Genomic DNA, 15,190 nt, shown 5'->3' with positions numbered 1-15,190 from the left:
ACACACACACGCACGCGTTAGTTCAGGCAGGTCACAGAGTCTCGCTAGCTTCCCTGGATGGCCCAGCTGACTGTCAATCTATTTTTAATGCATAGCACCATAATGACTGATACAAAATGAATTCCAGACATAATCCCTTCACTTTACCCATTGCCATAGGTGACACAAACCACCTATTTTTTTAAAAATAATAATACAATCTGTTTTTTTTGGCTCATTAATTAATCTGACTTCCATTTCAAGGAATAAACCATTCTAAAAGGGTTACAATGTGTACATACGACAACAATAGCAAGAGTTTTCTGTAACCTGATCGTTTATCGTGGTTGTTATGAATATACCATGGGCTATATTAATATCAGGTATTAATATCAAGCTGTTATATACCTCCAGCCAATACTTTACAGTGAATTTGTGCAAAGGGATTGAGAGTGATAGACCTAACCTACAGTAGCCAGTAATATAATTAATACATATGTGGAAAATAGGTGGAAATTGTCGTTTATCATAAGCAATACCAACGTTGCTGTTATTTATAGCCTACCGGAAGTTGGCCAATGCGCTAAAAATAGCGATATTCAAGTCAGTGTTTTTCCCCCACGTAATGACGTTACAGCTAAATACATCCATTTGACAACATCACACAATAGCTGAAATTATTCATTTACTGTATATTATGTCATTGTATGCTAAAATGCTTCACCTAAATAGACGGGATATAGCCTAGCAATGCCTATCAGCTGACTCCCGTTACGTGACGATTATAGCCATAAATCGATAATGACAACACCGCACGACAAGTGAAGTTATTTCTTAACATAACGTTCTATCATCCGACACTGTCAGAAATGTGTGCATACTCACCATTTTCGAAAAAAACAGGTAAACTCCAGCCGCTAATAATATAGCTAGACAGATACTCCTAGCGAACGTGAACACATCCCTGAGCAACAGCTTCCGCTCAATATTTCTCGCTTCTGATTGGTCAAATGTTGAAAATAATGAAGAGCAGGGATGGAGATTGGCTGAAAATGTTGAGAAATGTTGAAAATGGCGAAACGCGATTGGCCCTCTCTCAACATTGTTCAATATTTTACACGGCCGATCCGACGGCAGCTGGCGTTCAAGGCTCCAGTCTCTTCGGAGGCGTGGGTTCGAATCCCACCGCTGCCATCTCTTTTGTACATACGACAACAACAGCAATAGTTTTCTGTAACCTGATCGTTTATCGTGGTTGTTAGGACTACTGTACTGTACCATGTGCTATACAGTAATATCAGGGATTAGTTACTTAGTTGCTTTAGCCGATACTTTACAGTGAATTTGTGCAAAGGGATTGAGAGTGATAGACCTAACCTACAGTAGCCAGTAATAAAAATAATAAATATGGCGAAAAATAGGTGGAAATTGTCGTTTATCATAAGCAATAGCAACGTTACCGTTATTTATAGCCTACCGAAAGTGGCCCAATGTTCGCTAAAAATAGCAGCAATATTCAAGTCAGTGAGTGTTTTCCCCCACGCAATGACGTTACAGTATACATTTGACAACATCACACAATAGCTGAACTTATTTATTAACTGTATATTATGTCATTGCATGCGAAAGTGCAACACCTGAATAGACGGGCTAGCCTAGCAATATGCCTATCAGCTGACTCCGTTACAATATAGCTATAAATCGATAATGACAACACCGCACGACAAGTGAAGTTATTTCTTAACATAACGTTATATCATCGGACACTGTCGGAAATGTGTGCATACTCACCATTTTCGAAAAAAAAAAACAACAACAGGTCAACTCTGCCGCTAATAATATAGCTACTCCTAGCGAACGTGAACGCCTCCCTGAACAGACTTCGCTCCATAATTCTCGCCCATGATTGGTCAAATGTTGAGAAATTATGAAAATGGCGAAACGCGATTGGCCCTCTCCTCAACATGGATAGCAGATAGCAACAGACTTCGCTCCATAATTCTCGCCCCTGATTGGTCAAATGTTGAAAATAATGAAGAGCAGGGATGGTGATTGGCTGAAAATGTTGAGAAATGTTGAAAATGGCGAAACGCGATTGGCCCTCTCCCCAACATTGTTCAATATTTTACCCGGACGATCCGACGGCAGGCTCCAGTCACTTCGGGGGCGTGGGTTCGAATCCCACCGCTGCCTACTCTTTTAATAATTTCAGACAATACACTGATACTTTCTAATATTTCTATGAAACCCATAGGCTACTAAAAGAACAATGGCCCAACGTACACTGCCATCACGTGTTCATGGTCACTGGCTACTGATGATGCCTGGAGAGAGCTGAATTCACGTTTTCATCACTTTCTCTTTCATTCTAGGCCTACAATTAGTTTGCACGCGACCCAGCCGTATTAGAAAGAGACCGCTGTTTACATCCCACCCCCGTCTACGGACCGCCATTTTGTTAAGGTGTATCTAATTGCCCTGATGTTATCACATTACCTATAGATTTGACTCTAATTCTCTCCTTAATGACGCTCTCTCGATCATATGGCATGCAAAAGACGCCCATGTTTATGTACACCTATATATTTACATCGGTGTGGCAACCAAGTTACCTCTCCATCGCTCCCATCACTTTGGTCACCCCTTCCAACATCCAGCTTCCCGGATGACGAATGACGTCAACGAGCCATCTTTGTTCCTATAATCCAAGTGTCTATTTTTTATGTGTAGGCTACATAGTGACACCGAGGAGACTCGCGCTCACTATAATAAAGGGACATTTACGAGGCGCGGTACAGACAACGCGTCAAACAAGCTATAGCGCGAAGAAAAAAGGGGGGCAACAAATATAATCATTACCGGCTGAGAACTCGGACGCTTTTGAAATAACAAGTGAAGAAATTGGTAAAGGAGAAAACGCCTAAGGCTGTCCATCCAACCATTCAGATATACATTCTTGTTGGACTTCCATATACACATAAACCACACTAAAAATGTGAGTACTGACACTAATATTTCTTAATGCATGTAGGCGCGTCTGTGTGATATTTCAACGTTTTACGCGGTTATTTTACCACGTTGTTGATCATATTAGAACGTAGTCACATAGGGCATGCCAGGGTTACGTGCTCTACAATCTTCGCTACGAACTTATTTTAGGTGTATTACACGTTATTGTGACTATTAGGCTAGTATGTCTACATGTGCAATTCAAACAGTCATTTTCCAAAGCATTATGAATGTACTTCATCAAATGATGGTCGGGCTACTATAAATAGGCTACTGGTAATACTTCCACAGTTCACCTGGCCTATTGCATTCTGTAATATTTTATTAGGCTACTGTAGGCTGCCATAGACTAAAACACACGCCTTACTGAAACTACATTGAGGACAGTAAAAGCTGACCACATATTATCCGTGATATTGTTTTCCAATGATCAGAGCCGAAAAGTACCTGGAAGCGCATGTTTCCACCGGATTGGACTGGTTTGGTTCCAGTCAGCCATTCGATGTTCTTTCATTTTGAGAGTCGTGTTCTTTAGCTACGCAAAATCGGGTCCTTCTGAATTATCAACAAATGGTCTGATAGTTTGGAGACAGCGAGAACCTCCCTATTAAAAGGCACTGGGAAGATAGCCTATTTGCCCCCTTATACAAGCTCATAGTATCCCTAGACTAAATGTAATATCCTGCTTGCAAGTAAAGCCTACAGAATACCATGATATTGCGATGGAAGACCAAGTAGCCTATTTATCCTTGTACATCCATCTTGATACACGATATTGCCAACAAACTGTGGGGGTGGGGGTATCTGGCGGTCATATTTGTCTCGACCGTGTTATAGCAAATACATAAGCCAGCCTGTAGGTCAATTCTTCGCTGTTTCTTCGATGATCGTGTCTTTATTATGAATAGAATGCCTACTATATTTGATAGCATGTTTATTCAGTCGGGGCTATTGGCAAGCGACGTGCACAAAGGGCGCAGGTGTTTCACTGTACGATAAGATGGCCGTGGATGTCTTTCCACAGACGTTTTCACTTAAGATATGTTTTCACATCTACTCACAAAACAGTTTTGATGTGGTGAATAGATCCTACTAAAAATTCACCCTTCGAAAGAAAGGTGTGAAATGTGGAAAGGCCAGCGCACCAACACGACATAGGTTAGGCTAGTGTGGACATGGTAAAACAGGCGCAGATAACTGTTAAATAATCGATTTCAAGAAATCAGAGACGAGCGTTTTTGGATTTTAGGAAAACTGTTGAGATGCATGTCATGACAATTTGGCAGCAGGGGGTTGACAAACATAGGCACACACCCGCGCGACATTCTTGCTCGCGCGCTCTGACGCACGCGCACAGGCTTGTTCGTGTATGTTCCTGGGGGTGTTGTCCAATAAAACCTGTTATCTTCTGCACGCATGGATGAATGAATCAATGGTGTAATTGAAAACATGTTACTGAGTATCTTCAAGATACAAACTTTCATCATTAAACGTTTGTAGTCTAGCCTACTGAACGCGCACCATGTGTCCACTGTCCACATTTTAATTCCGAAGGCTCTCCGCGGAGGTCTCTTCGCCATCAGGCTAGAGTTGTTCGGATGTCACGTCTCAGCGACAAATTGTCCTCAGCTACGACCACTTGTAAATATCAAACCAACATTTTTAGAGGTAGGGCCTAAACCACACTGGTCTTACTTCGTCACTATGCGAACTAGCCAAAGAAGCAACGTTCTAGGCCTAACCTAGGCCTCGCCCTTATGTCCTCCAACCGATATCCCCAGTCCAAACCGACCACGACTCAAAATGATAATTGTATAGGTACTGTCATCATAATTCCCGATTGTATATTCATACAGCTGTGTTTTAATAGTAGGCTAGTTTACTTGTCGTGTGTGGAAGTTTGGCGAGTAGGCTAGGCTACTCATCACATTAGTGTTTAGCCTATAACGGCTTAATTTCAATTGAATAGGCTTATCCGTGAAAGTAGCCTAATGCATAGAATAACGTTAGCTGACCTAACCTGGAGCAATGTAAATGTTAAAGATACATCATGAATTAGGCAATAGAAGAACGCCATAACTTCCATTTACCATCAACATGTGTCTCTGATGAACGTCGACTTCGGCCATCTTCGCGGTTGTAGGCCAAACTCCTTCAGCCTTTGGCTAAAGCGGGCTATTTTGGACGGTTGAAAATCCACATCATATCATGTAGGTCCATGTGTCATGAGCCTACCGTCTGCATTGCATCCACATATAAGTTTGAGTTTCACCACGAACAAGAAATATAATTTTATGAGTGATTTATATATTCTGCCGCGCTCAGGGGTGACCTTTATTCAGAGTTGTGTCTCCTTCCGGTGCAGGCGTTGGTTGGTCCCACAGCTGGGCCTGACATCGTGTAAGACATGACATCTACCAAAGGAGCACATGAGCAAACAAGTCCCCATTAAACTGCCTCTCTGCTCTGACTTCTAAGACACTCTTTGAGTTTAATACTTAATGATGCTATATTGTGTTTCCAACAGGTTGATCACAGAATCTTCTAGATTAGTTGAACCAAACCTTGTTATAGCATACAAGCCTGTCAGACATAATGCTTCAATTCTTTCTCTACAGATTAAAGTGCTTTTATTTTTTTGCCCAAAAATGTACTACAGCGTTATCCATCCAGTCTCAGAGAGGGAATGACATGACCATAATGACAAGTGATTCTCATTAGCCCTTTGGTTAATGTGAACCTATATATGACCTTGACATCATTGCCATACCATCTTAGTGGGCATTTACTACATCAAACTGGTCAGACACAAGGCATTTCAATTCAAATTGCTGCAGGTAAAATTGGTGATCACTGAATGTGGACGTGTGTCGTCTCTGAACCACCAGAACCTATTACTCTGGTCTTTGAGATAAATGTTTCCCGACCATGCTACTCATTGTTTATGAGTTGCCATTGCTGCTCATGCTTAGTCCAAAAAGAGAATCACTTGTCATTATGGTCATGTCATTCCCTCTGACCTCCCTATAAATGATCAGCCGATCCTTATGAGTCTTCATAATTGCCTATGTGTAATTGGATTCTCCTTACACTAAATATTTCTAAAGGATGCATTTAGGGTAAAGATTATCACATTCAATGATAGAAAAAAAAAACAGGCGTATTGAATATTGAGCAAAATAATGATCGTATAAGGTCTGAAATGTGAGTATCAGGAAGAAGTTTTAACACACTGACTATATTTACTGTATACGGAGATCCTGTTACAATGTGCACCGGTGCTATTTACTGCACTATGAGACTGTTAATTGTTGCTTGGAATCCTTGTGGATCTATGAAATAGCTGCTTTTGCTAAGCATGACTTGGACAGAGTTGATTTTAGATAGCTTCTGGGCACTCGTTGAAGAGAGCTATGAAAAGATGTGCATTATGTTTGCACAGACAAAGATTCATGGTCTCTTTTGTCCTCAGTAGCATTCATTCGTGTGGCGCTTGTGCCAATATGAAAAGCAAAGGCTCGGTAATGCCTGCTAATGGCTTTTTCTCTCCCAGGGTCATCCGATGTGATGAATAACTTCATGTATTTGGTATCTATGATTCTGAATGCTTTAGAGGTGTCGGTATATCATTTCCCTTTTTTAAGCAATATACTGTCGATGGAAATGAAAGAATAATTACTCATGACTGAGCACTTTATCTTCAAACTCAAATACACTCACTATTTTGTCTCTTTTTTTGTTGTGTAAACATGTTAGAACCCTTTAGCATCTGTCTGGGAAGCGCAATATATTGCTTGTTGTTTCAACATGGTCACTATGACCTCAGTTTTTAAAAAGCAATATATATTCTTGTACTGAACTTTTCATTTAAGCACATTAAAAGAAAAATGACATCTGACAATATTTGTTTACTTCAGTCACATTTTGATGATATTGTGTCAAAAAAAAAATGGCTGCATGTCATTATGGTGGCATGATCTGACCCTCTCGCCTCCCGTCTTGACTGACAGGTCTGCTCCAGCCCCAGCCGGTGCCCCAGATGGAGCGACTCAGCCTCCCAACCTCACCAGCAATCGCCGTCTGCAGCAGACACAGGCTCAGGTCGATGAGGTGAGAGAGGGACACCTTCCAGACATACTATCAAACTCATCTCAGTCTTTTTTTTCCCTTGTGTTAGTTTGGTTCCAGCTTTCCTGCCCGGGTGTGAAAATACTCCAACAGAGCGTAGGCCTAGACACACCCTCTGTTGTACTGTATCCCTGCGGTTAGAGGAAATATAAGCAAACTTGTCCTTGGACAGCATGCGAGAAGAGGTTACAAAGCAGAAATTGTATTACAGTAGCAAGCGTTGCACAGATAGAGGCAAACACTAACGTTTGCCCTCAGTCTCCAAGGCCATAGTATAGAACGTCTATTTATTTACCCACACGATTGTTTTAACCTCCACCCTACCCCCACTCCTTTATGAACTCCCACAGGTGGTGGACATTATGCGCGTGAATGTCGATAAGGTCCTGGAGAGGGACCAGAAGCTCTCAGAGCTGGACGACCGTGCTGATGCTCTTCAGGCTGGGGCCTCACAGTTTGAGACCAGTGCTGCCAAGCTCAAGAATAAGTACTGGTGGAAAAATGCCAAGGTAAGTGAAATGCATTAGAGAAGGTTTTTTGTTATCCTATGAAAGATGAATAATACCTGGTAGAATAATGCACAACAGTGTCCTCTATGGATACCATCAAGTTAGAGGTGCACTTGAATCTTTTGGAATGTTAAAGGCACAAGATTCTACAGGTTATTTTACAAGTAAAGGTCACCTATTTACAATGAAATGTTAGATTTCAGCTTCTGATTAAGGATGGAATGATGTTCTGGCCATACAATTTGATGAGTTAAATGTTTGTATATGTGCCTTTCTTTTTATGTATGTCATCAGAACAATTTGGTGTACTTTAGTGCCTAGTTAGGCCACTGTTACCTTATCTGCCACATAAAGATCACTTGGAATCAGCCGTTGTGGTCAGTGGGGGAAGCTGAAGCAATGGAACACTAAGGGTTTCGGTATTTCTAAAGAACCGTCAAAGGCTCAGGGAAGTGAGTCCCAGAGAAATTATCCTTCTGGATCAGAAATCAGAGATATGTTTTACTGTAGGAGTTATAACCAATTATGAATGAACTATGATTGTTTGTAATCGCATTAAGCCTACTTGTTCTCCTCTCTTAAATTTGACGGTGACTCATATGTGCTATATATCTTAAATTAGAATCAATCTCTGAAAAGAAAAAAAAAAAACATGCAAATGCCCTAGAACATTTGTACAATTGTCTCAGTAATGTCTATAATGACACAATGTCCTTTTTTCCATCTCTCCAAGCTGATTGTCAACCTTTCTGTGTTGTGTTCTTCTAGATGATGATAATCTTGGGAGTGATAGGGGTCATCGTCCTCATCGTTATCATTGGTAAGGGGTAGCTTTGGTTATGCACAAAACCTTTTATTTACACCTAGGTCTTATTAAAGTTTTTTTCCCCTCTGATTTAAAAAGACAACAGATTGAAATGTACTGTGCAATTTCCATATTGCTTGCTATTACCGTTTACAGCCAATGCTGAATATTAAGGCCACTGCAACTTTGTTTGTGAGAAATGCAATCCCACCATCCTTTGCGATAACAGCCAGTGTTGACAGTGAGTCAACAGCGCAAGCCGAGTTGAATAGAATGTTTCACTTTGATAGATGTCCATTGGAGAAAGACATATTTGGATGGAAATGTATATAGAGAGCTTATGTGTGTGTGATTTTTTTGTATGTGCATCCCATTTTGATAAGCCATTTACTCCATCCTGTTCACAGTCTACTTCAGCTCCTAAGAAGGGCGGCTCCTACCCCAGGCTGCACTCCAGACCTCCCAATTTCCAGAAGATTCTACGAGAAAGAAAGAGAAGAGAGATGAGGATAAAATGACTACTACTACCACCACCACCACCTCTACTACCACCACCACTACAACTACAACTCACAACCGATCCCCCTGAAGAATCTGAAAATCGTCCCACCTACCTGGCCCCCCGACCCCTCGGCCTCCACTGCCTCACATTCGGACCTTCGTCAATCTTCGTCCTGTGAGTGTGTGGCCAGTGTATCCTCTGTAAATATAACTTGCTTTTCTTATATATTGTTCATACTCCAACTCCAGTAGCTCTGGTTGTTATGCCAATGGCAACAATGTGGAGGGAAAAAAAAGAGAGAAAAAGACCCCGCCGATTATTGCTGTACACCTGATGTGATACATATATATATAGATATATATTGTTCTTTGTAGAGTTTTATTCTGATATAATGTTTTTTGTAGGTTGTGTGTGCGTGGGTGTGGATTTGTATTTTTTTTATTTTTCTATTAATTTACTTAATGCTTCTAACCGGAACTACTGCCTATTGTTCAAAGTCTGTATAACTTGCAAGTTCTTTCTTTTTTCTGTTTTTCTCTGTGACTTGCAGAGTCTGAGTGTATCATTGCACATGGGGAGCAGCCTCCCTTGTAAGAGGAATTTGAGCATTCACCATTCAGATGTGTTTTGCTACTCTCTCTTTCTCTTGCCTGTTAGTGCATACTGTATGTTCTCTGCCTTTGTTTCTGCCAGCATTCTTTCTTTCTTCTTTCTTTTTTTCTCTGTCTTTCTGTCTTTTATTTCATCTTATTTGTCTTTCTGTCTGTCTATCTTTCTTTCTTTCTTTCAACCATGCTCTTAATCTTACTCTTGTATGAACTGCCACAGTAGAGCTGGACCAATGTCTGTAGACTTGATTTGTTTTTTTAATGTCTTTAGTGTCTTATCTCTTAAACATTCCTTCATAGCAGTGTAGTAATATACTGTCTATATTGCTAAACACACAATATGTGTGTGCAGATATTTTTAAATAATCAGGCTTACAGAAGTAAACTTCTATACTATCGCCAAAATGCAGAGTAGTGAAAGCCAGGAGCAGGGATGGTTAAGGCAAAAATATAAACCAAGACAATAATTGGTTAATGTCTTTGTATTATTTGCAGAATTTTATCTATTCTCTCATAATGTAGCACAAACACGAGAGTTAATAGCAAAAATGTATATTGCCGCATTATAACCAATGCTCTAGTGCTCTGTAGAGGTTCAAAATTAAATATATATAATATATATATAAAATAGGCTATTTATGTGAGGTAAAGAATTTTAAGTAAGTTGCTGTCTTTATCTCACAACTGGGCTAACTCTTATTGCTTACTGCCAGCGAAATTCCATTTTCTACATTTTTTATGTTGGGGGGGTTGTTGTTGGCCTAGGGGAAGTTATCATGCACAATAACCTTGTTTTTGACAGCGCTTTCTGACTGGTTTGATTCAGTGACTGTCTTCAGACTGAGAAAGAACCTTGTGCAGCTCCCATCTAGCAGGCCTTTTAGGAACTCATGCTCTATTGCTAATTCAACCAGATTATGGCACCAGGATGCCCCCACAAAATTACCTTGGCATGCTCATGGGAAAGACAACCACAATATGGGTAAAATGTATCCTTATGACATCGCCTTTCCTATTAGTGTCTACAAGGATTTTACAAACGACTCAAAAGCACACGTACAATTGGGTCCTTATGCTACTGCTTTATATGCTGGTACAGTACAAGCCTGTTGCTACTGCCATGGTTCTCTCTCTGATTCTTGTTATGGTTATTCTCTCTAGATACTGCCTTTTTCTTTTTTTACTTAGAGACAGATTATATTTGTATATTGAATATATTTTTGTGTGTAAGAAGCGGACAGGGCGGGGGGCGGCTTCATTCAGGACTCAAACGCTGCCTCTGCGGCAACACTGTGCCCCTGCCCTATCTGTCTTTATGTCTGTCTGTCTGTCAGTTAAAGCGCTGTAGATTATACACTGCCAAGCAACTAGGGAGATTCGATCTTCTGTTCTAAACTGCTGTCTTACTTTTCTTGTTGTTCATTCTGTGCCCTTACCGGTTTGCTCTTAGTGGTTTGCTCTTGCGCGCGTGCTCCAACCCCTTTCCCCATTAGGATCCATTCCTCCCGCTAATGACTTAAGCTGCCTGCCTTGAATGAATCAATGAGAAGGTGTGAAGCTCCACCTGATCTGATTTAGAAGACTCAGGTGCTTGTCTCACCCATGAGAAGACCTCAATCCTTATAGAGAAGACGGGGAGGCCATATTGTAATGTTTTGCGATGTCTTTGCTTAGCATGGCCAGTTTATTCGGTGTGTCCTTGTACGTGTACTTGTGTGTCTCCTAGGTGTATGTTTGTTTGTTTGTGCGTATGTGTGTGTATGTGTGTTGTTGGTGAACTTCTGGCCCCTTGCAGAATATCCCTGGTTTATCCCCACAGATTAGGCCGCTTAGAATTGAGGTGAATGCAAGCTGCCCCAATTACAGTCACTCAAGGACTGAGAGGGAGAGAGCTGGCTGTTAGGCGTGACGGAGAGGAAAGTATGAGGCTGTCGTCAGTCCTCAGGTGTGCATCTCTGTCACAGGAAGGCTTTTTGTGCTCCTTCATAAACTCTCATTGATTCACACAATGCAGGCAGAGGAGGTATGTCTGAGAGAACATGTTGAGACAACTCACCTGAACTCAAGTCAAGATGTTTCTCTGGGATATTCACCCTTTAACTCATCACTTCAAATGACTCTCTCTTTGATTAGAACAAAAGAGATGGCCTTAGAACATTTCATTTGTCATCATCATCATCATCACACTTCTCTTTGTCATACCTTATCCCACCCTGAAAACAGAGCAAAACTAATTCACAAGTAAATTACCAAAGACCGTATTGTCTTGCTTATGCTGCCAACTGCCAATGAAGATGAATTGAGAGAACACACACACATTTGCCCCCAAGCTAGCGAGATAGGAGATGTACCTCATGTTACGAAGAGCTCACCCCTATTGTCAGACACCTGTAAGATGTGGCATTTGAACTTTTTCTGTGACTTTGGGTACATGGTAGGCAGTAGGAAAACGGGGGAGGTGTGTGCATTTATCGTGTACATTGAGAGAGAGAAAAAAAAAGAAAACTAAACGAGCTTCAGAGCCCCTGTCTCTACTCTCCCTCTGGTTGTGGTGTATCCCCTTGGCCTGATGCTCTCCACGACCAATAATAGCACAACTGTTCCTTTTTTGTCTGTCTCTGTAATGCTGACAAGAAAACAAATTATGGACGAAAAGCTTCTGAAGTATAGCTGTTAGAAAATACTGTTAAAAAAAATAACAAAAAAATCTACCGTATATTGTGTGGTGTTGTAGTGTGGGGGTGTACCTTGGGGAAAGGGGGGTCCTATGTTATCTGGTAGGGAAAAAAATAAAAGCAAATATATATTTAAAATCTAATGGAGATGAAACACCAGTGAGAAATGAAATAAACCAAATTAAGACAAACCCCCTAATAAAGAGACAAGCAGATATCAGGCCATCTGCAGTCCTGGTCCAAACAATGTGAGGGGGTGGGTGTAATTTAAGACCATTTTATGGGGGTAGGACTTCAACATAATGGACAAATCATTTGAGGCAAATTTATAGAGTGCTCAACAAATTTTAAAGGTCATAAAAAGAAGACTAATAAAACTTGATGTATGTGTATTTTTATTTATTTATTTATTATTTTATGTTTTTCTTGTGGGAGTGGGCTGTTGCATCTTTTGATGTATCATTTTATTTTCCTTTACTGAAGGTTTTAAATGGGTGGAGGGGAATAGTTAACTAGGATCATTTTCAAATGCCAACTTTTAAGACCTGCTCAATGTTTTCGAATTAGGAGGGAACCTAAGAAGACTTAGAGCTCTTATGGGTTGGCTGTAGATTCAAAAATGATCTTCTTGTCAAGAACTTTACTTTTGGATTGAACCATTGTGTACTTTACTTCAAAGAAAAATTAGCTATGGCTTAAGAGTGTCGCAAAATGGCACAATCTTGTGTTTGGTTGGGGGAAGGGGATAGCTGTTTTTATTATTATTATTATTATTATTATTATTATTCAGTTAAGTTGGAGTACCTGAAATGAGACAATGTAATAAACAAAAAAAGCAAAGCCCAACCATTCAAAGGTCAGAGTGTCGGAACATTTTGGAGTGTTGTCGTCTGCCCTATCACATTGTTACTGTCATTTTTAAGTAAGTGAGTTTGAACAGTGGAAAACTGAGAGTAATAATGCCTATAGTGGAGGACAGAGGACAGTTGATTGAAGCTGGGAAAGAGGCAGGCGGAACTCTTCCACATCCTGGGTATCTATCATGCTGAGCAATGTCCAGAATGTCAAGGAAGGCATTGAACTGAGAGCCATATTTGCTGTATTGATGTAACGATGTTTCGATTTTGTTTTTGTTTTGTTTTGTTTTTTTCTTCATTTCAGTTAGGGGGGAATACACAGGCAAAGTTCTTAAGGCCAACATTACGCTTGTTCATCTCGCCTTATAGGAGGGACGAGGTGGGATGGCCACTTGTAATGTTATCCTCCTTTATATGCATTAATTTATTTGCATATTTATTGTGTCTTCGTTTCCAATGGATTGACAGAATGGATTACAATGAGACAGATGACCATTTGAGAACCAGACATACATAAACCAGTTGTAGAGTAAACCTGTCAATGTCTTATTATATTGATGAACATCATGGGAAATATATATAAATATATATATATTGGAAAAATTAATAATTATAATGACCTGTGTTTATTGTTCGGAGTTAGAAAATCAAAATGTGTGTGTGTTTGAAAACAATGACATTAAAATAAACAAAATATATGATAAAAAAAAGAAGTTCCTTTGTCAATTTTGTTCTACTAAAGTGATAAATCAACAAGTGGCCAACACTTTTTTGAGGAGCATTAAACATAATGAAAGAAAAGAGATAAGATAAAAGATCTTAACACTCAAACCGGTAACATATCACCCAATCATTGTTGACCACTTGCAAAAATCTATACAAGAATAGCCATAACCCTGATTTACAGAGAAAGTACACATTTGCCCAATCCCTACTAGTAATTCTTGATTTGGGATTTGACACTGTGCTTTAGATTGCTTGCCAAAAGTAAAGTAAATTAATTGTTTTTTAACCTGCCACATTTCCATTTCCCATGGTTACAACATGGGACAGATATAGAGCCTCAATAAAAGGAATATAATGTCTGCAACACTGCTATTTGCTCCCATTTAATGTTTTAAAACAAGCAACGTTTCGGTCTTCATCAGGCAAAATTAGCCTGATGCCTAATGAAGACCAGTATGAAACGTTGTTTGTTTTTAAACATTAAATGGGAGCAAATAGCAGTGTTGCGGACATTATATTCCTTTTATTGAAGCTACTCTCCATTTGTCCTGCACCTGCAAGGTGGGATGTGCACACTACTCTTCTTAAACAGATATAGAGCTGACATTAGTGACATTATTATGCATGTATTACATTTAGGCAATGTATTTTGTTACATATTTGTTATACGTTTATAGCATCACACTTCCCTATCCACCCACTTTAGGATTTTTCTGTGTTTAGGTTTATCACTTATCAACATAAATCTGTCGCATGTAGGCCTATATTAGGCCTAACTTATTTTTGTGGAGCTGCAAGTGCTATGGTCTAACAAACTAACGCCCCCTTGTGGATATTCAAGACGTAGCCGTCGTGATCACGTATGCCACCAGGAAGAGCGCTGAGGGTCATTGAATGGATATGATTGGTTGCGACAGATCCAGTCTATGTGCAGGATAGAAAAAGTCCATAATATTCCAGTCTGTTTGTGTACCGTGACCACCTTTGCTTGTGAAGAAACCTTATCAACTTTGTTCGCACAACGGCACCTCGGAGGGTCATCATGGAACATGTGCAATTGTGCATGCAAATAAACACTTTGTTGCAATGATAGTGAAATGTATCAGTGCAACGACCGAATAGAGACAATGCTGCAGAATATGACAAATAAACATAATGCCACATGTTAGGCTACTGCATCACCACCACAATACAGACAAAAAACATTCTAAAGATTGAAACAGGTTTTTTTAAATAACAGTTTATATATAGTCTTTTATAGGCTATATGTCATTCGTTGTCAGTGTCTCATACAAGCCTTTAATAAGTTGGGATGCATGAATAAATAAATATGTGGCACACAACAGTGACATCTACAGCATACAATTAGAGTCGTATTAGTCAAAGGCAGAC

The 15,190-nt window shown here is 40.0% G+C and overlaps 2 protein-coding genes across 2 annotated transcripts in view; one reads left to right on the top strand and one right to left on the bottom strand.

The window, feature by feature from the left end:
- ap4m1 (adaptor related protein complex 4 subunit mu 1) overlaps positions 1-5,308 on the bottom strand; it is a 30,460-nt gene extending 25,152 nt beyond the window's left edge. The window contains exon 1 of the mRNA XM_062536923.1: positions 5,079-5,308. The gene's annotated coding sequence lies outside the window, so the exon portion shown is untranslated. The remainder of the gene's footprint in view (positions 1-5,078) is intronic.
- vamp2 (vesicle-associated membrane protein 2) lies at positions 2,731-13,766 on the top strand. The gene is made up of 5 exons (XM_062536925.1): positions 2,731-2,974; positions 6,999-7,098; positions 7,467-7,625; positions 8,394-8,445; positions 8,838-13,766. Coding segments are annotated over exons 1-5 (330 nt in total). The 5' UTR covers positions 2,731-2,972; the 3' UTR covers positions 8,855-13,766.
- The last annotated feature ends 1,424 nt before the right edge of the window (positions 13,767-15,190 follow it).

This window comes from Sardina pilchardus, chromosome 5, assembly GCF_963854185.1.
Source record: "Sardina pilchardus chromosome 5, fSarPil1.1, whole genome shotgun sequence".
Taxonomy (NCBI): domain Eukaryota; kingdom Metazoa; phylum Chordata; class Actinopteri; order Clupeiformes; family Clupeidae; genus Sardina; species Sardina pilchardus.
Note: the sequence above shows the minus strand (reverse complement) of the source record. Positions and strands in the feature narration are given on the sequence as shown.

Coding starts and splice junctions, on each gene's coding strand:
- vamp2 (XM_062536925.1), top strand. Junction 7,099..7,466: donor CACAGGCTCAGGTCGATGAG/GTGAGAGAGGGA, acceptor GAACTCCCACAG/GTGGTGGACATTATGCGCGT. Junction 7,626..8,393: donor ACTGGTGGAAAAATGCCAAG/GTAAGTGAAATG, acceptor GTGTTCTTCTAG/ATGATGATAATCTTGGGAGT.